Source organism: Maudiozyma barnettii (genome assembly GCF_903064755.1).
Source record: "Maudiozyma barnettii strain CLIB 1767 genome assembly, contig: KABA2_12, whole genome shotgun sequence".
Lineage (NCBI taxonomy): Eukaryota > Fungi > Ascomycota > Saccharomycetes > Saccharomycetales > Saccharomycetaceae > Maudiozyma > Maudiozyma barnettii.
The window spans coordinates 275,922-301,033 of NW_024545249.1; the positions used below are offsets into that span (position 1 = coordinate 275,922).

At 36.0% G+C, this 25,112-nt stretch overlaps 8 protein-coding genes and 1 non-coding gene across 9 annotated transcripts; 5 read left to right on the forward strand and 4 right to left on the reverse strand.

Moving 5' to 3' along the window:
• Positions 1-3,784: 3,784 nt before the first annotated feature.
• KABA2_12S02794 (uncharacterized protein) lies at positions 3,785-5,437 on the forward strand (the record flags this gene model as incomplete). Its single annotated transcript, XM_041552850.1, has 1 exon — positions 3,785-5,437. The coding sequence occupies one exon, from the start codon at positions 3,785-3,787 to the stop codon at positions 5,435-5,437; it is 1,653 nt and encodes a 550-aa protein (XP_041408784.1).
• A 1,417-nt stretch (positions 5,438-6,854) lies between these two features.
• On the forward strand, positions 6,855-7,790 carry KABA2_12S02816 (sterol-binding protein; the record flags this gene model as incomplete). Its single annotated transcript, XM_041552851.1, has 1 exon — positions 6,855-7,790. One exon carries the CDS (start codon positions 6,855-6,857, stop codon positions 7,788-7,790), a length of 936 nt encoding a protein of 311 aa, XP_041408785.1.
• A 1,244-nt stretch (positions 7,791-9,034) lies between these two features.
• SCP160 (Scp160p) lies at positions 9,035-12,694 on the forward strand (the record flags this gene model as incomplete). The annotated part of the gene is made up of 1 exon (XM_041552852.1): positions 9,035-12,694. The coding sequence occupies one exon, from the start codon at positions 9,035-9,037 to the stop codon at positions 12,692-12,694; it is 3,660 nt and encodes a 1,219-aa protein (XP_041408786.1).
• A 390-nt stretch (positions 12,695-13,084) lies between these two features.
• Positions 13,085-14,569, forward strand: ARP4 (Arp4p; the record flags this gene model as incomplete). Its single annotated transcript, XM_041552853.1, has 1 exon — positions 13,085-14,569. One exon carries the CDS (start codon positions 13,085-13,087, stop codon positions 14,567-14,569), a length of 1,485 nt encoding a protein of 494 aa, XP_041408787.1.
• A 1,066-nt stretch (positions 14,570-15,635) lies between these two features.
• KABA2_12S02882 lies at positions 15,636-15,707 on the forward strand. Its single transcript has one exon. It is a non-coding gene; the product is annotated as a tRNA-Glu (tRNA).
• Positions 15,708-15,936: 229 nt separating this feature from the next.
• On the reverse strand, positions 15,937-16,803 carry CRG1 (S-adenosylmethionine-dependent methyltransferase; the record flags this gene model as incomplete). The annotated part of the gene is made up of 1 exon (XM_041552854.1): positions 15,937-16,803. One exon carries the CDS (start codon positions 16,801-16,803, stop codon positions 15,937-15,939), a length of 867 nt encoding a protein of 288 aa, XP_041408788.1.
• Positions 16,804-17,336: 533 nt separating this feature from the next.
• Positions 17,337-19,667, reverse strand: IML2 (Iml2p; the record flags this gene model as incomplete). The annotated part of the gene is made up of 1 exon (XM_041552855.1): positions 17,337-19,667. The coding sequence occupies one exon, from the start codon at positions 19,665-19,667 to the stop codon at positions 17,337-17,339; it is 2,331 nt and encodes a 776-aa protein (XP_041408789.1).
• A 576-nt stretch (positions 19,668-20,243) lies between these two features.
• On the reverse strand, positions 20,244-22,631 carry TAX4 (Tax4p; the record flags this gene model as incomplete). Its single annotated transcript, XM_041552856.1, has 1 exon — positions 20,244-22,631. The coding sequence occupies one exon, from the start codon at positions 22,629-22,631 to the stop codon at positions 20,244-20,246; it is 2,388 nt and encodes a 795-aa protein (XP_041408790.1).
• Positions 22,632-24,051: 1,420 nt separating this feature from the next.
• CWC23 (U2-type spliceosomal complex subunit CWC23) lies at positions 24,052-24,939 on the reverse strand (the record flags this gene model as incomplete). The annotated part of the gene is made up of 1 exon (XM_041552857.1): positions 24,052-24,939. The coding sequence occupies one exon, from the start codon at positions 24,937-24,939 to the stop codon at positions 24,052-24,054; it is 888 nt and encodes a 295-aa protein (XP_041408791.1).
• Between the last annotated feature and the right edge of the window lie 173 nt (positions 24,940-25,112).

A 25,112-nucleotide genomic window follows, 5' to 3' on the forward strand; every position in this document is an offset into this window, starting at 1 on the left:
CTAACACAATTTCTAATTGTTTAATTTAATTTTAATACTATATACTAAGACAAAACATATTTACGTTTAATTCATTCATTTTCATTAATCAAAAAACAACAACAACATACATACATACCAATTTATTCCTTAAAAGGCAAACAAATGACTCAAAAAAAGGGAGACTTGGATGCAATTACGAATATTCCCCCGATTTTAAAAACTACTACTCTAATAGGACGTTTACTTTCATATTGATCACAAAGGACGAAGGGGGAACAGCTGCAAATGATAAGTATAGATACTATAAAACATCCTCGGTGTCTACATTATTGTTAACTTCTTTGAATCGATCTTGATAAGGAAACAACTCTAATGATTCAACCCCTTCACCCCCCAATAGACTATTATGCTTACACATATAAAAAGAGAGTCCTCCAAACCCATCATCTACATTCTTTAACTTACATACTATATGCTATAATTGCTTTCGTTTGATTATTCATCGATATATTGCAGTGCCAATTGTTTAACTTATATCCGGGGTAACCGACCGGACTCACCGGGCAAACAGGACAAATATTATTTTGTATTGAAAATATGCTCGATGCCGTAAATAGGAGACAAACGGCAACACATATGATGATGATTAAGAAGTCATCTATGACTGTAGTTTATTATTATATCCAGTCATATATGTTAATTACAGAAAAGAATATATATATTCAAGTGTATATTCTCTATTACAACTGATTGAAAATTATTTCAATTCTAATTCTTTCTGGTTAAACACATAACTGTATCAAATACTATTTACCGAAAACTACATTCATACTCATATCTACACGACTGTCGTACTTAACTCATTAATCAGTTCAATTTTCTCCATCATACAAATACTTTTCGTTTTTTTGTTCAAATGAAGGTTACAACAGTTATTATCACTACTTTTGGATTAATAGTTTCATTAGTTCATTCAGAGGCAGCTCCCAATCCTTTTAAAACAGTTGGTAACCCAGAATTTAAAGTAAGGAGTGAAGTTAAAATCAAACCAGAATGATATAAATAGCAATACGCATCGAGAGTATCCATTCATATAAAACTCTTCCAAACATCTTTATATTCAATTACTATTATGTATCGTAGGTATATATTTGCTCATTTCAAATAATATAATAAAATGATTTTAATTATCTAATATGTATTTGAATACTTTTACATATTTGAAAGTGGATAATAACATTAATAGAAAGGAACACTATAAATGTTTCTAAGACCAACCTCTTATTAGACATGTTCACTAGCTATAATTAGTAATATCGAACATTATCAAATTATTGCGAACGGTTTGCGATTTAGAATTGTATCCACCCCTCACCAGAAATAAAAAACATAGAATGTCACAAATTTTAATCAATTAAAATTATTCTTCCCCACCCCCAAAGTGTGTCACTTCTTTTTCTTTCTCTCTTAAGGTAAGGCGATTTAGCATTTTCTTACCAAAGGAAAAACACACACACAATAAGCCTATGTCCTAATTAGGCCATACACCCAAACGTTTTACTACGGACGGGTCTGTATTCCCAGCAAATTGATATACTTCTTCTCCTAATTCATATTCTTTTCCTGTTTTTGGTTCTCTATACTTCCACTCTATTCCCAAGAATTTGCCACGGAACAAACAGCTAGCGAAAAAGAAATATCAAAAGAAAAAAGCTGCGTAGCGGACTGAGAACCAGCCCAGCGCTCTTTCTCAGTTTCCCGATTAGGAAGCAGAAAAGAACGAACCCGCTCCGTTCAGTTTTACGCAGTCAGTTTGGTTAAAGAACGTAGTTATCCTAAATAGGATTTAAAGCTGGATTCCCCCCAACGTAACGCGTTCTTTTTTCATGTTTGAGAGAAATTAATGTATATTAGTTGTTTGTAGTACGGCAAATGCTTGGTAACCAATAATCAAGAAAATAGTTTTCCCAGCTCGAATCAAATTAAACTTAATTTTTTGTGGAAATACGAACAAGAACACAATTTGAATTTGTTTTCTTTATCGATTTTCCATTTTTCAATTTTCGTAACTTATCCTGATGTTATCATTGTACAGTTCCCGGAGGATTGTAAGCAATATATAATAACAATTTTTATATACATATTGTAAATTTTTGTGAATACAAGGAAAGGAAAATTGTTAGGTTAAACTATTATATTCTTACCAGTTATGGGTATATAATTGGTGAATTTGAAAATTAAATGATAGATAATTAATTTTCTCTAATCAAGTCGTATTCTGCTGTTATTATTGAACTTCTTTTTTTTACGATTGGAGAAATACAGTAATAATATGTTTTTTTGTTTCTGTAAAATGTATGTATTTTGATTATTACTGTACTTGAACTCTCTCTAACTGTGGAAACTGTTAACAAATAGCAAAACAAGTCAGTACGAACTTAAGTAATACCGATTAAGTAACCAACATTTTTTCAAATATTGTTTGCTGCGCAATTTTTATAGCGTCGCTTGGCAAAAACAAGAAAAAAAAGAAAAAGAGAGGAAAAAACAAGAAACCCGGTGCGGTGCCGTGTCCACCGGTTGATAGTATAATATTATCACTAATTTGAACGAAAAAAAGGACTCTACACGTCCATTTCTTGGGAAAATGTTTTGTAAAAGTGAGCAAACTTAAGAAAATAATTTCTCGACAATTGGACGGGCCTGTGTTGACTCCAGTACATACATCAAGTGAAAATCAACAGTATTACAGTTTGTAGTCCCGAGAATCTTAAGCCCAGCAACCGCAGCTTATTTCAACCCTTCGGTTTTTTCTTAACTTTCTGTTTTCTGCCGGTAAATTTCTTACAGTTTTCATCTGCCATTGTTAGTGTTACACGTACATCCTTCTTCTATTCTAATATTTATTTTCTTGAAGAATTTCGATATAATATCAAATCATAATACACCCACTTCAAAATGAAGGAACATGAAGAAAACCGACTACTACATTTATGTCGCTGGGCGTTTTCTTTATGTTCTTTCTTTTCATTTTCTTTTCTTTTGTTTACGTTTCTCTTTGTTATTGTTTTTGCATAAATTCAAACACACAAGATTACTTAATTTGCTACGCAATTATCTTTAGCCAACATCAAAAGACTAAATGATATGCACACACAACTTTAATCACTGAGTCTCTTTAACGTCTATCGTCCGTAGTTTTTTTCCTTTCTATTCCAACTCTTGGTAATACTAGTCCCAATCATGCAATGTTCACCTGCTAGTCTTTCGATTCAAATTTTAAAATTAATATTATAAGCTTTTTTTCATTCTTTGTGACAATACACCCAGCACGAAATGTTAAGAACTAAGTCTAAAAATGTATAAACTTTTATCGCATGTTGTGCTAGCTACTTAAAAAAAACGTTGGTCTTCTCTTGTGTTTTTGTTTTGGATTTTCAAAATAAACAAAAACAAAAACCGAATACTTTAGTATCTTTCCAATGATGCTCGAAGTAATGAGATTATGCAATTATATTTTCCTTGTTTTTGTATTTGTTTTTGCTTTAAGTTTCCTTATTTCAAATTCTTGTCTTTCGTTTTCTGGTCATATATATAGATACCAAATCTTCAATAAATTCAAAACTAAACTTTTCTCTAATATTAATCCTCTTTTATTTATAACGTATATTTCTATCTTTTCTCTCTCTATATATACTTCTTATATTACAGATATATCAACAACAAAAAAATTTAAGAAAACGTTCTACACATTTACCTAGTATCTGTTCATAAACACATACAAATAATACAATAACATACAATGCAATTAAGTTCAAGTATATTACTGGCGCTCGCTTACCAAATGGTAACTGTATCTGCTTTCAACTCTACATATGAGATGACCGCTGCCGATCAAACTACAATGCTAGACGAAACCAACAGATTAAGAGCCTTACATGTCGACACAGGCTCATTGACATGGAGTAACACTCTAGCTGGTTACGCTCAAGATTACGCCGCTAAGTACGACTGTTCCGGTGTCCTAACTCATTCCAAAGGTGATTATGGTGAAAATTTGGCCATTGGATACAGTGTTTTAGGAGCTGCGGACGGTTGGTACAATGAAATTAAAAACTACAATTACTCTGATCCAGGGTTCTCTTCTAAGACTGGCCATTTCACTCAACTTGTATGGCAAGACAGTACTGAGGTTGGTTGTGCCATTAAATACTGTGGTGATGTCTGGCACAACTATATTGTTTGTGAGTACGACCCTGCTGGTAATTACCTCGGCGAATTTGCCGATCAAGTTAAACCGTTGATCTCGAGTCTCGAAACCGTTCCTGCCGCTAATGAATCCCCATTATCCTCCTCTTCTACCTCTTCTTCTTCATCTACCTCCGAAACTTCTTCGACTTCCACATCATCTACTATTGAATCCTCCTCCTCCTCTACTGCCTCCACTTCTTCTGATTCTAGCTCTTTAAGTTCATCATCTTCAAGTAACTCCAAATCTTCCAGTTCTTCTAGTTTGATTACTTCAACTACTTCTGTATCCAAAAACCTACGTGATGCTATTTCAGTCTCTGCTACAGTCAAATCAAACAGTGCTAACTTCAACAGTAACGTAACTTCTTCCACTGAAGAAGCTACTTCTCTAGAAACATCTTCCAATGACGCTACTGCTACAATTTCTGGTACTAACGCTAACGGTATTGATGCCATCTCTACCGCCAGAGTCTCTGTTGTCACTGACACTGTTCATGCTAAGAGAACAACTACTCAAGTCGTCACACACTGTTTTGACAATGTCTGTACTGAAGCTACTATGGTTGCTACTATTGACGTCGTACCTGCTACCACTACAGGAACTAACAACAATGCCGTTGATGCTATTGCAGCTGATGCCTCCGAACAAACTGTCACCATTGTCAACGAAGAAGGTACCATTACAACCACAGTCAAATGTTCTACTGCTACTGCTGCTTCTAACGTCGACGCCGAAGCTGCTACTATAGTTTCTGATGCTACTACTACTACTATTCCAGCTCAAGCCATCACCACTATCACTAAGAGTGCCGAAAATGATGTTGCTGCCACTACTAGTACTGCCGAAGTCGATAGTGCTAGTCAATCTCAAGTTTACTCAAATACCACCACTGTTCTATACGGTAACACCACCGAGACTACTGTGACAACTGTTACCCGTAAGACCACTAAAGTATCCACTTTGCCATGTTCTAAATGTACTGCTACCACTATAAAATCTTCCAGTAGTATAACAGAACAAGAAGCTCAAGTTACAATTGCTGAACAACAACCTTCGATGACTAGTTCTATCATTAGTCATTCATCTGTTGCCAACAATACTTCATCTGTTAAATCCATTGAAGCATACCAAGGTGTTGCTGCTCATGTAACTGGCTGGAACAGTTTTTCATTAGCAATTGTATTATCTGCACTATTATTGTAATCTTAATAAATTGAAACACATGGTAAAAAAAATTATTTTTTTTAACCATTATCATTATAAGGAATGAATGAACGAACAATAATAACATTATGTTTTGTAAGTGAATGCCGTTTAAAAAAAATTAAATTCGTCAATTTTTTAAGGCTTATATCATTCATACCAATTGTACATTAATTCAATTCACTCACATCGAAACTATAGGTATCGAAACAAAGACATTCTACAATATATACCAAGCAAATATTCACTACATAAAAAACATTAATAATATATATTTTTTAGATAAATATTACAATTGTCGTTATCAATATCATCATTACAGTAAACGATCGTTCAGATGACTAGAACAAGTTGAAGCTATTTGATAGAATATGTCTCTTTTACCTTCAAAGAGGTTAGGGCATTCGCATTATGAAAAATGGCTGCAAGTAACTCAACAAAACAAAAAAATAATATGCATTCTCAACTAAAATGATGCCATTTCATTCAAAGTTTAACGAACTCTGAATTCCTTCTAGCCTCTTCATGAAACATGCTGACATCACTTATATATTCATTTTCCGTTTTTGCTGCTAATTAATGATCACTCATTTCCTAATCGGGCCAAATTACATAACCGTAAACGACAACAAACTCCTCGTTCCCCTCTGGGGGAGGTGGGGGCGTGCAATAACTATACCGCATTAGGAAATTGGTGGCAGATCTTGCAGCTGCGGTCTTGGGAGGTGTGTCTGGGTGTTTCGTTTTTGTTGGGTCTCCGCATATTTATTGCAATGCGCAGCTCATTCGGCTGGGGAGCATAGAGACAAAATGGGGCCGGGCCAACAATATTTGCGCGTGGTGTGCAGGTGGAACAGTGTTCGTGGAAAGTGACCACTGACCTTTTTGGTTTTCTTCCTCCGCTTAACGAGAAAAGCAAAAAAAAAGTGAAAAATCACAAACGGCCGGAGTCGTACCTTGATATTGCCGCTTTAGGAATAGCCATTCCTGTTTAGGTCCCACGGTTTGGAGGGTCGCTTAAGTAAACGATTAGTAGTGGCACCCCCTGCCTTGGATCAAGAAAACAAACCAAAAAGGTTTCTATTCGAGTAACTTATATATAAGAGGATACCATTTTAAACATTCCAAATTTATACAGTTTTCTTTTTTTGGCATTAATTAGTTTACTTCTATTTTGTAATTTTTATGATTTAATAAACCTATCGATATATTTTATTGTTTTTCCCACTTAATAAATTTTTTATTTTATTCTAATTTAACGTCTTTCCTTTCCATCACGTTTAAACTTCGTTCATTTACGCTATAAACAAAAACTTTCAATCCTTTTTCTTTTGTTTAAATTTTGCTATAATTTTTCCCATTCCTTAATACTAATAATAAATTCTTCAATTTTCGTCCACTCTTTAAATATACAATTATGAAATTCTCTACATCCACTTTGCTAACTGCTCTAACTGCTTCCACTGCCCTAGCTGCTCCAGCTGTCGTTACTGTCACTGAACACGTCCACGAAGACGCTGTTGTCACCGTCCAAGGGTTCGTCTACCAACACGAAGGTGCCTGGACCACCACATACGTTACTTTAAACGGTGTAGCTCAAATTGCTACTGCTACCTCAGCTGCCACCACTTCTGCTAAGGTCGCTGCTGTTACTACCAAGGCTGCTGCCGCCACTACCAAGGCTCAAGTCTCTGCTGTTGCCGTTGCAAACGTCCAAAAGGCTTCTTCCTCTTCCAAGGATGCTGTTCAAGCCGCCTCCCCAACCACTTCTGCTAAGGGTCAAGCTGTCACTGTCACTGCTCCAGGTCCACATGCTACCGTTCAACAAACCACCACCATCAAGCCAAGTGTTACCCAACAATACGACACTACTCCAAGAACTGTCACCAAGACATCTACTACTACTCGTCCAACTGAATCTGTCAACCTATCTGATTTCGCTTCTTCTATGTTGTCTGAACATAACAAGAAGAGAGAACTACACCAAAACACTCCAGACTTGACTTGGTCCGAAACTTTAGCTTCCTACGCTCAAAACTACGCCGACAACTACGATTGTTCCGGTAACTTGGTCCATTCAGGTGGTCAATACGGTGAAAACTTGGCTGTTGGTTACGGTACTACTGGTTCTGTCGATGCTTGGTACAACGAAATCTCCAACTACGATTTCTCCAACCCAGGTTTCTCCTCAAACACTGGTCACTTCACCCAATTGGTCTGGAAGGGTACTTCCCAAGTCGGTTGTGGTGTCAAGTCCTGTGGTGGTGTCTGGGGTGATTATGTCATTTGCTCTTACAACCCAGCTGGTAACGTTGCTGGTCAATACGCCGACAACGTCCAATCCCTAAAATAAGACATTACTAAAATCCCAATGTACATGTACACTATATAAAAATAATTAAATACTAAATAGTTTATTTTTATGTAACTAAAACCCACAAACAATACCAATACCAATATCAATGTTAATATCTATAACCTTCTTCTAATCCCTGTCTACGTTGTATCCTGTTTGTTGATACTTATGCCTAGTATAGTAGTCAAGGAATAACAGAATATCGGCCAGCAACGGATATATACACATTTCGCGTTGTGCGTTCGTATATCCCTGCAGGTCAAACCAAGGAGACACGGTAAGAGCGTCCACCCACGCGAAGATCATCACCAATAAGTCTCTAACCTCACACTGCAACTGGATTTGGAAGAAAGTCCTTTTTTGAATTGTGTCTCTGTATTTATCGCTGGTCCCGTGGTCAAGTAGAAGCATCTCTATATATACAGGGATCAACTATCAGTGTACACGTTGTGGAGCAAGCCTGCCACATTTGAAAAAAGGCAAACACATATATTATGCCTGGATGCACTCCCAGTCCTTATCGCTGTGTGTCCTGGTACAGTTTCTTATAATGTGTCTACAACCTGCTCACGTTCTCTCTTATACTACTAGTAGTCGTAATAGCACCATCTTAGTGGCTCTGTCTAAAATACGACGAGTCACGTGATACCTCACTCTGCACGAACGAATGAATTTGCGGTCACATGCTGAATTCGTCCAACACGACATACCTCCTCTTCAAATATGCCACGTCTTCGGGTTTTCGTGAACAACGCAAAAATTTGAAGTTTAACGCGTGTCGGCTTCTGTCTCTCTCGGTACCTCAGAGAGAATATATAATATATATAATATTTCAGTTTTAAAGGTTAAATGAAATCAGGTAAATATTTTATTGGTTAGATACGATTGTTACCACAACATTTTCCCCTTTCAATTCAATTCCTTTTACTTTCTTTAGACTAAGATATATCAACAACTATTTTCATACTAGTTTTCCATATCTATCATTTCCTAAGTTACTACCTTTCATTTGGTACAGAACATCAAAACAACAGGCAAATTATAATATAGCCCAGTAACAACAAGTTTAAGAGACACTTAATAACATAATCGGATTCTTTATTGATCTCCGTTCATATATCTTTTTAACTTTCCCTACTACCGAATTATTACATAACAAACACCATTTAATAATTTAATTTCGGTTCTTTTTTTTCACGTCGGTTTCACTTGATCATTAATTAATTTCTCCCTTACTCGCAATGTCAAACTCTTCTGATATCGTCGATACTTCCAATATCGCTAGTTTATCTACAAGCACCATTCAAACCGCTACTGCTACTACTGCTACTACCGAAGAATACTCAAAGGAAAATGTCGCTCCAGAAACTCCAAAATCTTTACCATCTTTGAAAGATCTGCCTTCCTTAGGTTCTTCTAACTCCATTGCAGGTAACAACAAGGTCTCCTGGGGCCCAAACATGAAACCTGCTGCTTCGATCTCTTTGGCTCAAACTAAGAAAAACGCCGCTGCTAAATTGGCCGCTGGGAACAACCGTTTAAAGACTATGCAAGAAAATTTCACTTTGGATTTACAATCTCAATTGGCTATGACTAAACAAGAATTATCTAAATTGGTCTCTTCTATAAAACAACACCATAATGTCTCCATGGAATCCACTCTAGCTAAAAACTCTAGAACTTTCTTGATCTCTGGTATTGTCAATGACGTCAAGGAAGCTAAACGTGAATTGATTAAAGGTTTAACTAAACCAGTCAACGATAAATTCGAAGTCCCAGCTAAATGTAGATCTGTCATCATCGGTTCTGGTGGTAAGACTATTCGTGAATTATCCTCTAAATACGAAGTTAAAATTAACGTCGCTAAAGAAAACATTGAAAACTCCTTCGATGAAGATTTGAACGATGAAATGTGTTACGTTACTCTATATGGTGATTTCGAATCCGTTAAGATGGCTAAACAAGACATTATGAACATTGTTAAGGAAGATACAAAGAACGCTAGTATCAAGATTGTTGTCGACGATGCTAATTTGTTACCATTCTTATCTGCTTCAGCCATCGAAAAATTGGTTTCATCTGAAACTAAGGTTTCATACTATCCAAATGGTGATTCTGCTGATATTGTCATCCAAGGTCTACGTGAAACTGTTAAGAACGATAAGACTGCTGTTCAAAAATTCTTGAACAACTTGGCTACTGATATCTCAGAACAAAAGATCAAGATACCAGCTAAGTTCCAAACTGTCATCGATGCCAACGCTTTAATGGAACAATTCAATGTTATTGTTAAGTTCCCAACTGAAGCCGGTGATGAATTTGTCTCCTTCATTGGTCAAGACGCTAACGTCAAGGATGCTATCACTGAAGCGCGTGCTTCTTCAAAAACTTACTCTGTTGACTCTCTAGACATCTCTAAGGCTCATTCTAACAACGTCACCCACGCTAGATACTTAGCCATCTACTTTAACAAATACGGAAACGCTTTGAAACATATCCTAGATCAATATCCAGCTGTCAAGATCGCCCTACCAACCATCAAGGAACTAAGTGACAAGAACCTAACTTCTGTTAACATTATTATCAGCGCCAAATCTGAAAACGTTGATGATATTAAGGCTGTTCGTAAGGAAATCATTGGTTTTGTTAACAACATCACTCCAGCTGACACTTTGGTTATTACTGACTTGGACTATGAATTATTCCATGGCCAAATCAAACACACTCTATTAAGTACTGAAGCTAAGACTGCATTCATTCAAATGGGTGACTACGTCCAAGATGATGACACTGTGATCTTGATTGCTCAATCCTCAGATGATGATTTCAAACCATCCATGCAAGAAATCCAAGACTCCCTAAACGCTGTCAACGATGCTTTAGAACCGTTACGTGCTAAACAAAATAGTATGGAGACCAAGGTCTTTGAAATCGCTGCTGACAAACAAACTGAATTATTCGGTGCTGAATCTGTTAACAAAGCATTGATCCTAGACGATGTTGCCAAGACTAACGGTAACATTCAATTCAAGAGCCATACTCCACACAAGGACCAATTAACCATCAGAGGTGATGACAAATCTATTAAACTAGTTTCCAAGATCATTGAAGCCATCATTGCTCCAGAGGCTAAGAAGGATAAGGTTGTTATCGAAGTTCCATCTAACACTGTTCCAAGACTTGTTGGTAACAAGGGATCCAACTTGCAAACTATTCGTGACAAATTCGATGTCCAAGTTGATATCCCACACGCTGAAACTCAAAATCAATCCACACCTGTACCTGTTACTGTCACTGGTTTCGATTACAATGTCAATCATGCTAAGAACTACGTCTTAGCCGAAGCTAAGAAATGGGCTGATATTATTTCTAAGGAAATTGTCGTTCCATTGAAGTTCCACAGAAATATGATGGGTCCAAATGCTTCTTACAGAAACCGTCTCCAAGATAAATACAGTGTTCACATTAACTTCCCAAGAACTAGCGAACTAGTCACTGTCAAGGGTCCATCTCGTGGTGTCAAGGCCGCCTACGAAGAATTGAAGAACTTATTAGACTTTGAAATGGAAAATGGTCACAAGGTCATTATCCAAGTTCCAGCTGAACAAGTTCCTCGTGTCATTGGTAAGAACGGTGATAACATCAATGATATCAGAGCCGAATATGGTGTTGAGCTGGACTTCTTGCAAAAGAATTCTGACGAAAGTGTTAAGGAAACTGGTGTTGTTGACCTGGAAATCACTGGTACAAGAACAGCTATCAAGGAAGCTCAAGCTAAGGTTGAAGAAATTGTCAAAGAAGCTGCAAACTTCACTTCCGAATCAATCAATGTTGAACGTAAATATCACAGAATCATTGTTGGTGCTGGTGGTAGCAAACTGAGAGAAATCATCAGCAATGCTGGTGGTGATGAAATCAGAAACAAGACCATTGATATTCCAAATGCTGACGAAGAAAGTGACGTTATCACTGTCCAAGGTCCGAAGACTTTCGTTTCTAAGGTTGTTAAAGCCATTAACAAAATCGTTGAAGATGGTGAAAACTCCATCACCAAGGAACTAGAGGTTCCAAAGGAAAGACAAGGTGCTCTTGTTGGTCCAGGTGGTATGGTCCGTCGTCAACTTGAAACCGAATTCAACGTTACAATCCAAGTTCCAAACAAGGATCAAACTGGTCCAGTGACTGTTACTGGTCTAGCTGACAATGTTGCAAAGGCTGAAAAGAAGATCAAGGAAGATATTCTAAAGGACAATTTCGATGTTGAAATCCAAGTTCCAGCTGCTATTCATCAATTTGTTTCTGAACGTGGTGCTTTGATCCAAAAGTTGAGACTCGATGATTTCGTCAACGTTAGACACGGTAACGCCAACAGAAGAGCCAATAAGATAAACAGATCCAAGCTGGTAATTCCAGTAGAAAAGGTACGTGCTGAAGAAGGTTCTACCCAAAAGGTCAAGATCACAATCGAAGAAGTTGGTGAACCAAGAGATGATGCCGAAGAAGGTGACATTCCATGGAGATTAACTTACGAGCCAATTAACTTTGAAGAATTACTAGGTGAAACTTCTGACGAAGACAAAGAAACAAAGCCAGCTGAATCTGCAAAGCCAAGTGCCGAGAAGAAGAAGGCTGCTCTTGATAAGGCTACAAAGATTATCGAAGATAGAATTGCTTTAGTCAAGGATGCTACTTATGTCTGTTACATCTGGACCTCTGAATTCAAAAACTTCAATAGAATTGTTGGCCCAGGTGGTTCCAACATCAAGAAGATTAGAGACGATACCAATACTCTGATCAACATTCCAAGAAAGAACGACCCTGTCAATGATGTTGTCTACATCAGAGGTACTAAAGAAGGTGTCTCCAAGGCTGCTGAAGCCATTGTTAGAGGTCTAAATTAAAACTAGCATTGTTATTCATTGATAGAAATGAACCAAATTTACTCTTTATGTAACCCATATGTACACGTACTATTTAATAACAAAAAACGGCGATAGAATGCCTATCTTTACCATTTTATAAACTCATTTGTTAATGCGTATCTTCGAGGTTGGCCTTAGTTTTCCAACGGAAACTCTCTCAGCGAAACGAAAAAGCAAACAAACACGACAAACAGCGAAATAAATAAAAATATAGTCAAAAGTTCTTTAACATTAACGAACTTTTAATAACAGTACAGGGAACACAAGAGGAATCTAAGAGGTAGTATTGAACATTAACTTATTCAAAGTTTCTATAAAGGTGCCAAAGTACTGAACTCAAAATAAATCTGTTTAAAACCTTTATTAATTATGTCTAATCCAGCTTTGCAAGTGTATGGTGGGGATGAAATATCTGCAATAGTTATTGACCCGGGTTCTTACAGAACAAACATAGGACTTGCTGGTACCGACTGTCCCAATGTCTCAATTCCTTCACAATATGGTTGTTATAAGGAAGAGTCTTCGTCTAACAACAAGAGTGAAGAGAAGAACAAAGATGATAAGATAGAGGATAGTGATAATCATATAAATAAGAAGAAACACGTCTTTTCTGAACAATCTATTGTCTTTCCTAGAAGTGACTATGAGATTAAACCTATCGTTGAAAATGGGGTAGTAACTGATTGGGATGTCGCGCAGGAACAATGGTCATGGGTGCTTGAACAGGAAATGTATCTAAAATCTAACAAAGGTATGCCAGTTTTATTGACTGAACCCATATGGAATCCAGTAGATAATAGAAAAAAATCCTTAGAAGTATTATTAGAGGGTCTAGAGTTTGAAGCTTGTTACTTGGCATCTACTGCATCCTGTGTTTCTTTTGCTGCTGGTAGACCTAATTGTTTGGTTATCGATATAGGTCACGACACATGTAGCGTAAGTCCTGTTGTAGATGGTATGACATTGTCAAAGAGTACTATGAGAAGTCAATTTGCAGGGAAATATATGAACCATCTTTTAGAGAAATATCTTGCACCAAGAGAAATAATACCGCTATTTGCTGTTGCTGAAAGGAGACCTGAATTTAAAAAGAAAGAATTTTCATTTTCGATAGACCCGTCATTGTATAAATATGCTAAGAATCATGGAATATTCCAAGAAATGAAAGAAACACTGTTCCAGATATCACCTGAAGGTCCATTAGAAAATATGAAAGATCAATTAGAAAATCAGGCAAAAAGATCGATCGAAACACAATGGGGTGAAACTATTGTATTCGACGGTACCACAAGATATGGATTTGGAGAACAACTCTTCAATGTTAAAAATCAAGATGTTCCATCTGATTGGGAAATATCTAAGGACAGTACTGTTGAGACCTGGCATAACGATTATGTTCCTTTGAAAAGAAATAAGCCAAGTGGTGGGAACAAAGATGCATCCGTGGCTCCTAGTGAAAGTAGTGTGAATCCAGATGATGTTCCAAATGAAAATGGCAAAAGACCATTAGAGGTTAAAAAGAATGACATAGCTGGCCTAGCCGATCTTGCATATTTATCTATTATGGCAAGCGATGTTGATTTACGTGCTTCCTTGGCCCACAATATTGTTCTTACAGGTGGGTCATCTCAAATACCTGGTTTAGGTGACAGATTAATACATGAGTTAGGAGGTAGACTACAAGCACTCAAATTCAGAATAATGTCCTCTGGTCAAACCAGCGAGAGACAATACCAAAGTTGGTTGGGTGGTAGCATTCTGTCAAGTTTAGGTACATTTCATCAATTATGGGTTGGTAAAGAGGAATACGCTGAGGTGGGTGCAGATAGACTATTAACGGACAGATTCAGGTAAATGAGGACAATTACGAACGACAGTTCTTATGATATACTTAGAATATGGAACATTACTATTAAATATCTTGTAGAATATTTTAGAGAAATATGCCAACGAATTATTTATTGAAAAAGTCTTTTGGAAGTATTCTAAGGAATATATTGACGGACGAGATTTTTCTTTCACACTAAGGATATGTACATGTATTATAAGTAATTAAAATTCAAACAGTACCTAGTACAACATACGTAAACTTTCTGACTCTTTGCAATTTGGCATGATAGTTGGAAAAACCTTTTCCGTTCTTGTCCATACGATTTACATATTTTGACAGAGTAGCATAATAGTATCCTAGTACAAATTATCCTCAGTAAAATTCGAATTACCATTGTCACTATGGAATTCCTTGGAGTCTCCTACCTTTTTTTGTTTGTTCTTGGTATACCAACAGAGAATTCCTCTATAAATATAAAAGAAGCAACTTTTAGATATCTGTTCTAAATAGATAAACAGATAATGTTGGATTAAAGAACCCGCTTTTATAAATATTGAAAGGGAAATTTTTTTTCAACCAATCGGCATTTCATAAACATAAACATTTATTCATTCACCGCTTTCAAAAAATAGTAGAATAAATGCCCAACAGTTTATATCAGTAATACTATTTAACCTTTAACTTATATTATAGTTTTTTAGAATCAACATTTTTATATAGGGTTTAACTTTCATTAATATAATTACCTAACTTTTTATTTATAGACAACACTTATGTACTTAGCAAGTAATATTACTATAGTTTATTAAAATGCACGCAATAAAATAAAACAAGAACACACTCACATCAAGTTTTATTCACCTTAATGAACTTAAATCCTTTAATATAGCATATGCTGAGGGTACTTCCTTTAAATTAATAAAAATTTAAGAATAATAATAACAGTTTTACTAATTTTACTTTTAGATTCATAAAAATGTGAATTGTAAAGAAAATATTTCGATTAAATAACGACTTTTAAGAATATTTTCAAAAGTATTCTTAAATAATTAAAATACTATTTATTTCGTTTGAAAATTTCAAATAGTATCCGATATAGTGTAACGGCTATCACATCACGCTTTCACCGTGGAGACCGGGGTTCGACTCCCCGTATCGGAGTATTACTTTTTGCGAAACATATGACTTAGCCGTTGAGTGTATTCAATTGTATCTCAGTTTCTTTTTAGTATTTTTTAATACATTTTTGTTTGATGTCAACCTAAAATAGTCTCTTTTTTGAATAACGGTTATTTAACTTTGTCTATAAATATTAGTTAAAATACAAATCAGTAAGTCAATTTAATAAAATACAATTGAATTATAATAGTATTTATATAATTACAAAAAATTATTTTCTACATAGATAGTAAAAAGTTGCCCATTCGATCTTTAAAGGTTGGGTCAACGAATCAATATGGCATTGTTGTTGAAATTCAGCAATAAACTGATCTGCGATATCAGGTTCATCAGGATGATCTTTTACCCAGCTAGTGTAAAGACTCCAACTTTGAACAAATCCCTTAAAATCATTCAAAGTAATAGTACCTTTCATCAAAAAAGATGGAATGCTTTGGTTAGTAAACAATCCATCATCCTTAAATTCATTAACAATTTCATGATAGATATCCTTAAAACCGTATTTGTTTAATTTAACATTGACGTCATTCCCACCAAAATTAGTAAAAAACTTTCTTTGGTAATCAGTTAAATACTTACCCATATATTCATCGGTCCAGCAGTATTTCACGTACAAATCATGGGCAGCACGTCCCAAATCAATGAACTCAGGTTGAACATAAAACCAAAATGCAAAAGTACCTTCTGGTCTTAACACTTGGTTAACTTGATCAAAGACCTTGTCTAGGTCACACCAATGAATAGCCTCGGCACCAATGGCCATATCGATAGAGCCTGGTTTAATACCACCTTTAACCAACTCTTCACCATTAACAGAGGCAAATTCTAATTTGGGATAATTTTTCTTAGCCTCTGATAGCATACTATCAGAGGGGTCTAATCCGACAGTATGTTTGAAATGGGATGCGAATTGAACAGTACTGATACCAGTTCCGCAACCTATATCAATTAATTCATTGCAAGAACCCTTATGGTAATCCATAATTTTGTCTACTAAAGATTGTGGGTAAGAAGGACGAACGTCATGATAACGTTCAGAATCAAAGTCTTTGACAGTTAGGTAGCTAGTTTCTGGCATTTTCACAAAAAAAAATAAAATAATTAAAAGTAAATTCAATGGAGGAGGAAGATAAACTATATATATATATAAGAGCTACGTATGCTGTGAAAAACGATTGAGTCTCAGTTGGTTTTCTACTATTTAGGAAAAAAAACTTTTAAAAAGAAGGTAGTCTTTTTTAGATAAAAACTTCTTTAAAAATATCTTTGTTTTATATAGAAGAATCTCCCCCCTTTTATATAATTACGAAATATTTTTCAACGCAACAAATTATTATACGAGCCGATGAATCTTTTACTTGAATTTTTTTTTGTTTATGCAATTGTTACGAACCGTTGCGTGGGGGTTTCTGATTACCAAAAGGTGGGGGAATCCATCTTCAGTTAAATTTGGATATTCTTCCATTATAAACAATTCAAATGAGATGGGAGTATCATTAGTGGTAAACTATACCGGTAGTCATATAATTAAATAAAGACATTTAAACGTAATATTTATATAACAATAAAAAAAAGAAATACTTCCAAAACAAGATACATTGTCCAATTACATTACAGAGCTTCCTCTACCCTATCTAATGCTGCCTTGATCTTCATCGAAATACGTGTACTTAGCTCGTAATCATCTGCGTAATTTTGGGCCCTTACTAACCATTCTCTAATCTCTGGTAATTTCCCAACACCACCTTCTTTCCAGCTAAATAGAGCTCTCTCATATAATGCGGTTGGGTATGCCCATGGATCGTTAGTTTTCTTAATATATTTCACTTTACCGTTTTGTAATGTAAATATTTGAGGTAACACTTTCTCATCTAGCAATTTACAACCTTCCTTATGTTCTTGAAGTCGACGTAAAGTAATTGCCAACAACAAATTGTTTACCAATTCTTGGTCTGGGTCATGTAGTGCCGTAGCACCATTCTGATACTCAGCTAATAATCTCTTAGTCATGATTAAACTATCTTTAGTCATTCTGTTGTAACCGTTGTAAAAATACATAATTTCATGAATTGGGGATGTAGCAATGGCATCTACAATGAATTTGCAACCCAATTTAGATTGTGTCACTTTATATTGACTGACTTTCCTGGCCATAAATCTATCCAATGGTAAATTTTTAGATCTAAAAGTTTTCTTCGCTAATAAATCAGGAGCACTTAATATCAATTTTTCTGCACGTTCTTTATATACTTGTGAATTATCAGAGTTAATAATCTTTAATTCGCACTGTCTCCATTTCTCCAAATAACAACATCCAGCAAAATAAGTATAAAAAGCATGGGACCAATCACTGAAATCTGTTAGAAAAATCAATTCTTCTGCTGCTCTTTCATATTCATGTAAATTAACCAAAGTGTTTGCCCTGTCAAAGACCATCAATACTTTAACTTGTCTCATATGAATTTCATTCACATCAATGGAATCCATGAGAGTCATTGAATCACTCAATCTACCCTTTGCTGAAAGCATTCTAGCTTCGTTTAGCAACCAAAGTGCACTATTTGGAAATAAGGCTCTTGCTTGCAACAAGGAATTTTCTAATAGTTTACCTGGATGTAATAACTTTTCGTTTGCCATAGAATCAAAATCCTTAGCGTTAGTATAACTTCTAGTTAATGTGGCATCTCTCTTACTCTTATCGTTTTTATAATGTGACACTGGGATATCAAAATCGTCATCTGTAAATTGGAATGGACCATCATAATAAAACATCAAGGATAATAAACCTATGGAACCATGAACATTTCTTTGTCTAGTAGATTTCCAAATTAATTTTAACCCTTCCTCTCTAGATCCTTTAAATCCTACTATAGATAATACGGCCCCAACAGCTGGTGGAATTAAAGATAAAACCACTTGTAAAATACCATAACATAAATTTGCACCAGAAGCAATAAATTCATCGATGGTAGCTTGATGTAAATCGTACTCCTCAGATAGATACGACTTCTGAGTCATATTTATACCTTGTCTATCAATAGTTTTCATTGTGTGTAGCCCAAGATCTTCTCTAAGTCTATTGAAAGCTGGTGCATTATCAATATGGGAACCAGCCAAACGACCAAGTCTCATCTTTTGAATCCTTTCTGCAAGTGCGATCAATGAATCGTCACTTTTCTGTTCATCAGTTAATTTATATGGAACATCAACAGATGTAAACGTTGTAGCATCAGATACCGAACTTGTTTCAGATTCACTTGGGGTTTTGTTTGTACCCTTGCGGGTGCTACTGGTGCTACTTCTTGTGCTACTAGTACTACTACTATTGTTTGTATTGTTAGTAGTTGGTTCACCATCTATAGCAGTCATAGATATAACTCCTGGTATATTTTTCTTTCTCTCGGCTTCATGGACCAATTGAATAATTTGAGAAAGCATCGAATAAGCCTTTCTTAATTTAAACAAAGCCTTCGCAGCTTCAACAAGACTTTCACTAAATAGCATCAATAACGCATGCAACAATAGTGCCTCCGTATATGTTACTGCGTATACAGTACCTGGTGGATATATCGAACTAGATTTAAAATTTTGTTTTTCAGCATCTGTCTTACTTTTCCAAGACAAATCTTCAGCTCTCATCAATGTTTCTGTAGCTTTCTTCATCTCTTCATGCTCAAAACTCAAGGTAGCTTGTAAAAATTCCACTACACCTCTTGCTAGTACACTAATTGTATGAGGGCTACCAGTTTTTTTATCAATATCGTCTAATAACGCTTTTCCTTGTTCAGGTCGATCATCAAGGACATAATCCATGGCTTGCAATGCACTTTCAAAATCTATAACTTGGTGCAAAATCCTAAGCGTGTCTTTACTCCTCTGTTTCTCAACATCTTTCTTTGACTCAGGTTTCGAGCTCCTAAATCTATTCAGCACACTAAACATAGTACTTAATCCCAATTAGATCTATATAAGTATCAAATAAATGAAATGTAGATCACTTGTTTTTTTTTGTTGTATTTTCAAACCTTTTCTAACTTGATTTAGTTACCAAAAACTGTCAAAAAAAGTAACGTAAGTAATTACGATCTCATAGCATCACAACTAAAAATATCTAGAAATGGTTGTTACAATCCAATCTATTTATTTATGTATTATATTTATATATTTCTTATCCCATTCTCGAGGTTTAGGTTGGAATTCTGTCAAATGTCGTTCATTTTTGCTTATGAAATAATTTTGGTGGGGTCGCAGAGAAATACACGCGGAGAAAAGGGAAAATGGATAGCTCCGTCCCCCAGATTGTGTGCCGTCCCTCTTAAAATGCGCAGTTCTGCGCGATTTTCTTGGCAAACAAATCACTTAGTTAAGGAGCTAACACCAACAGTTGCACCTCACTTCACCATCCCTGACCGTGCATCGCATCGATCAATCCGATCCGATCCTTCCGATCCGATCCTTCGTGGGATATAATGGTTTCATAATCCGTCATGGATATCCAGATATATGTCCCGATCTGACTTACAAGTGAACATGTCTGATCCCCTTCTTGATGTTGTTGAGTTCTCTTCCAACAATGTTACGCTTCCCTCTTCTCTTTATCTTCACTTGCGGTTCGACTCGAGGCTGAATCACATTCAATACATAACCATCAACACTGTTCCAAATTTGGCGATCTACCTCGCTAGGTAACTTTCTACCGTAGAGACATTGATCGACAAGCCACATCCCGACAAGGAATGATCTTCTGTCCAATGTTCCATCATGCCGAGTGTCGACTAGATGATATATCTGTCTTAAGAGATCATCCGGCAAATTAGATCTTTCCCAAATATCCTTCACCACTAAATTTAGAATAAGACCGTCCTGTGGAAGGGTAAGTAATATATCAGAATAGTCAGGAGTTGGTGACCTGGACTCAGCAGCTATAGTAAAATCATTGTGCTGAGTCGCAAATGAAATTGGACTACTTGGTACAGGCTCTAGTGGATTTTCAATATCATGATCCTCATTATTATTGCTAGATTCAAAAGAGCGAGATTTATTAATTTGGGAACCTAGCTCATTCTCCACGTCTGTGTAATATTCCGATTCATAATCGACTGTTCCAGCATCATCTACACCATTATTTTCGATATCATCCTTCTTATGTTCTTGAATAATTCTACCTTGTGCCATTGATGCGTTTGATACCGTACTATCCTGAAGAGCTGGATTCTCATCATCACCTTCTTTAATAATTGCCTTATCTTGTTTTTCAGATTTTAAAGAAGAATGCGTATCCACAGGTGTTAATTCAAGATGACTATTATTATTACTTCTCGACCCTTGTGTACTTACAAATGATCGAGCATCTTCTCCTGCTGATTGACCTTCAGATCCAGATAAACCTTCTGTGTCCTGTTTAATATCATCTACCGGCCACCAATATAACATATTTAAGTAACGGTAACGATTACTAACCCACATCCCCTCATATCTTTTACGCTCGACTTCTGACATAAACTTTGCATCTTTATGAGCTTTCCAGGGTTTGTCCTCATTAAATGATTTCTTACGATTTTCATATCTCATTGTAGTCTTGAATCTCATTTGGGTAGCAGCCGCAGTGTTTACACTTGTTGTACTTCCACCGTTATTACTGCTATACACTGCTGCAATTGGTTTATTATTAGGAACGTAGACAGGACCTCTTGCAGCGGCAGCTACAGCAGCTGCCGTTGGAGTGTCATGGATATTTTGGCTTGCACTGGTATTATTGCTTGCTAATAAAGGATCAAAATTCCTGCTTGTTGTATTATATGATGTAACTGGTGTTGTTCCTTTACCAAATATTTTTTTTAATGGATTTTTATTACTTGAACCCTTTTTTCTTGGTAAAATATTGGTCCCAATTGAGAAATTCTGACTCTCTAAGTCCAGGGATTCTGTATCATCTCCTACCTGTTGTCGTTGTCGTTGTTGTCCCATTGAAATACTGTGATTTCCAGTTGAATTACGGTCATCAAAATCTTCCTGGTCGTCTATTAAATTAATATGCTCACTTTGGGAGTCAATAGGTTCTGATGCAGTTCTAGCCATGGGTGTTGCTACCTGAGATCGGAAACTGGATAATACAGAGGATGAAGGATGTTTTGGATGCTCTTCTGTTACTGAATCCTGACTACGGATTTCATCAAGTAGTTGTATTGGTCGTATTCTTTCTCTTCTTACAGGTTGTGGGATTTCCATTCTACGTCTTGTTTGTTCCAATGAATAAAATTGTTTTGGCTCTATTCGTTCTGGAGTGGGTGGCCTCACAGTAGGTGGCGTAGTATCTCTCAAAACTTCTTGTTTAATAGATTTTGCTACTATTTCATCATCATTTATCCTTGAAGAAACATCACTTGGTTTCCTGGACTTATCAGAATCAGTCACATATGAATGGGCCAACACAGCTGCAATATGAGCAGCATTTGCTGCATTTGGCAAAATTTTCCTCTTGGGAATTTCATTGGACTCCTTAGGGACATTTACTTTTCTAACTCGTGTCTTCCCTTCATTAACGAACCCGACAGGTGATTGAATCGGGGATTGTCCCTTCATCAAGGGCAATTGATTATGTCTATAAGGTTTAGTTGTATTTGGTCTCCTCGGTACTTGCTGTGGCAATGATTCAACATCTGCTTTAGTGGCAGATTTCACCGTATTGGCTCTTCTTGGAATTTGATCTATATTAGTTTGTTCTTGTAGTTTAGTCCCAACTAATTTCTGTCGTATTTCTGCTGTAGTTGTATTACTAGGTACTTTACCTTTTGAATGTCTCTGGAAGATGACTTGAGCAGCCCTCAGCGAATCATTCAATGCTTCTTCGCTAAGGACTGCTTCTGCATTTATATGTTGTGATTTTTTCTTTCCTTTTGAAAACATTTTGCTAAAAAGCTATATGTGCAGTCAGTATCTAGCTGTTGTCTTACTTTTACTTTCTTCCAAAGTTGTTTAAACTAGTGGCATCAATATATTAAGAACCAAACGTAGGTTTTGTGTTTGTTATCTCTATCAGAAAGCCTGTTTCTTATCTTGTATTTCAAAGTTTCAAAACAAAATGCAAAATGATGTTATAGGAAAGTTACTATTAAAGCAGAAAAATAAATCGTGATTTTTCCTTGTATTGCTATATTCTACTACTAACCACTTCGAATGATTGTCTGAATCATCCAATCAAACACCCAAGTTTTTATTCAAAGTTCAATATTTGTCAATGATGATTATTTGCTTCTAAACAATATTGCATGTGTTGCTGCCCCTCCATCGTTTGTTTGTCCCTTCGCCATCTGATGAGGGCACGCCTAGAAGAAACAAAGCCATTTTAGACTGAAAAAAATGTTGGAACAACTCATTGAGAGCTTTACATGACGAACAAGACATTGAAAAGAACAGAAGAGTCAAGAGAGCTGAGTTTGAACCTCCTCAGTTTTCTGGTGCTTGCACTACGATATCAAGTGTGCTACCAAGTACGTGATACCGCTATATATAATATCTTATATAGGCATTGATTCTTTGACTTTCACTCCGGGAGATGGACATACCGATTTATATTCACAGTCTCCCCTTATCTTTATAAATCAATTCCCTGAATAGTCCCCAAAGAATAATACTTTTTGAAGTTGATGTAAGCCCAATACCATAGAATTAACGGAAACTGATCGCACTTCCTGTAGGAATTGATTGCTTACGTATGATTTTAGACATTATACGTAAACTTGTGACTTCATATTTTTGCAATAGAAAGGAAATGCTTATGTAATATAAGTTTGTGAGTGACAAACAGTATTTCTTTTCTTGCTCTACCAACTATAGCCCTATAACTATATATATATGTACATTCCTTTTTAGGATCTTATTTTATATTTGGCTCCCATTACGTCATTTTAATTTCTGGAATATATATTAAAAAACCAACGAAAATATAACAAAATTACTTCGAAAACCTCCCCGACTAAGTATTCTACATTCTTCCAATATGGAATACATCTAGTTCCTGTGTATATCGAACGTTTGAAATTTATTCAGGGAAAGATAATTATTGATGAGTAGAGCAGAATGTTTCATTGAGGTCAATTCATATACTGTATGATCTTATCAGCCAACCCTAATGACATAAATGTATTCAAAAATCATAAAATAAAGTATCGAAGAATATGAAGATGACGTTGCAATAATCCCAAACCTTGGTAAATTGATCGGTTGACCATTTAAATTAGTCTACATATCTTCTATTAAACATTAGTGAGTGGGTTAGTCTTTATTTAAATAATGCAACAATGTATGTAAATGTATATGGAGAATCCTATGATGAAACGTTAGAATCCAATTGTCTTCTGATGGCTGCCATGATCTGAGGATCCAATTCCGTAGGTGAGATATCTACATCATGATAATAGTGAGTTGGCACTCTTGGAGTCATTGAAGAAAGTTTGATCCGAGTATCTGTGCTAAAAACCGTCGGGTCATTCTGCCACGATCGTAACAAGGACACAGCCCTCTCAGGTGTCACACACTCAATATATGAAACAATAATACGTTGCTTTGGATCGTTCCTACTAGAGTAATAAATATCATGTATATCATCTATGCCAATCTTAGACGTCGTTGTCTCGAAGAGAAACCGTTGTAATTGTGATTTTTCCAAGATCGATGACAAAGCAACTGGATCACCATCAAATTCTAATCGTAATGTAGCCGAATCATAGAAATGAGATCCCAAATCAATATCATCATTATTATCTTCTGTTGATTCAGTATCTTTAGTGGAAGCGTTTGTTTCCGTAAGAGACCAATCTCCGAACGGAACCTTGAAATGCTTCATTTTGCGTAACATCTCTCCATACTCCTGAACAGCAGCAATAGAGTCCGCATTCCTATATATACTTGTTTCAGATACTTGCTTCTTCTGTAAAAAATTCTTACGATGATACCAATGATCGTATTCATCTCTCAATGATTTGTCAGTGAGTATCTGTATGGCCACACTAATCTCGTGGAACTTACTGTTGTCACTATCGTTCGTATTCTTATCTGGGTGATATACAAATGCCATTTGCTTATATTTACTCCTAATTTCATCCGTTGTTATCGCTTGTGGTCCTCCACGATTGGCCACCTCTGTTAAATCCAATCCCAGTAACGCATACAAATCGACGTTCCGGTCCACCACATCCTTAATTCTACGATCCATCACACTTGATTGCTCTCATTACTTGAACTGACTGCTACAATGACCCCCAAACCTCGAGATCCTCTTCTATACGGCCGTCGACCCTACCCATCGAGAGATCAGAAGAGTCAGGCCATCCCCCTTTGCCAAAGAGGGCAGCAAAAAGAAACGGTGCCTCGCGGAATACAAAACGA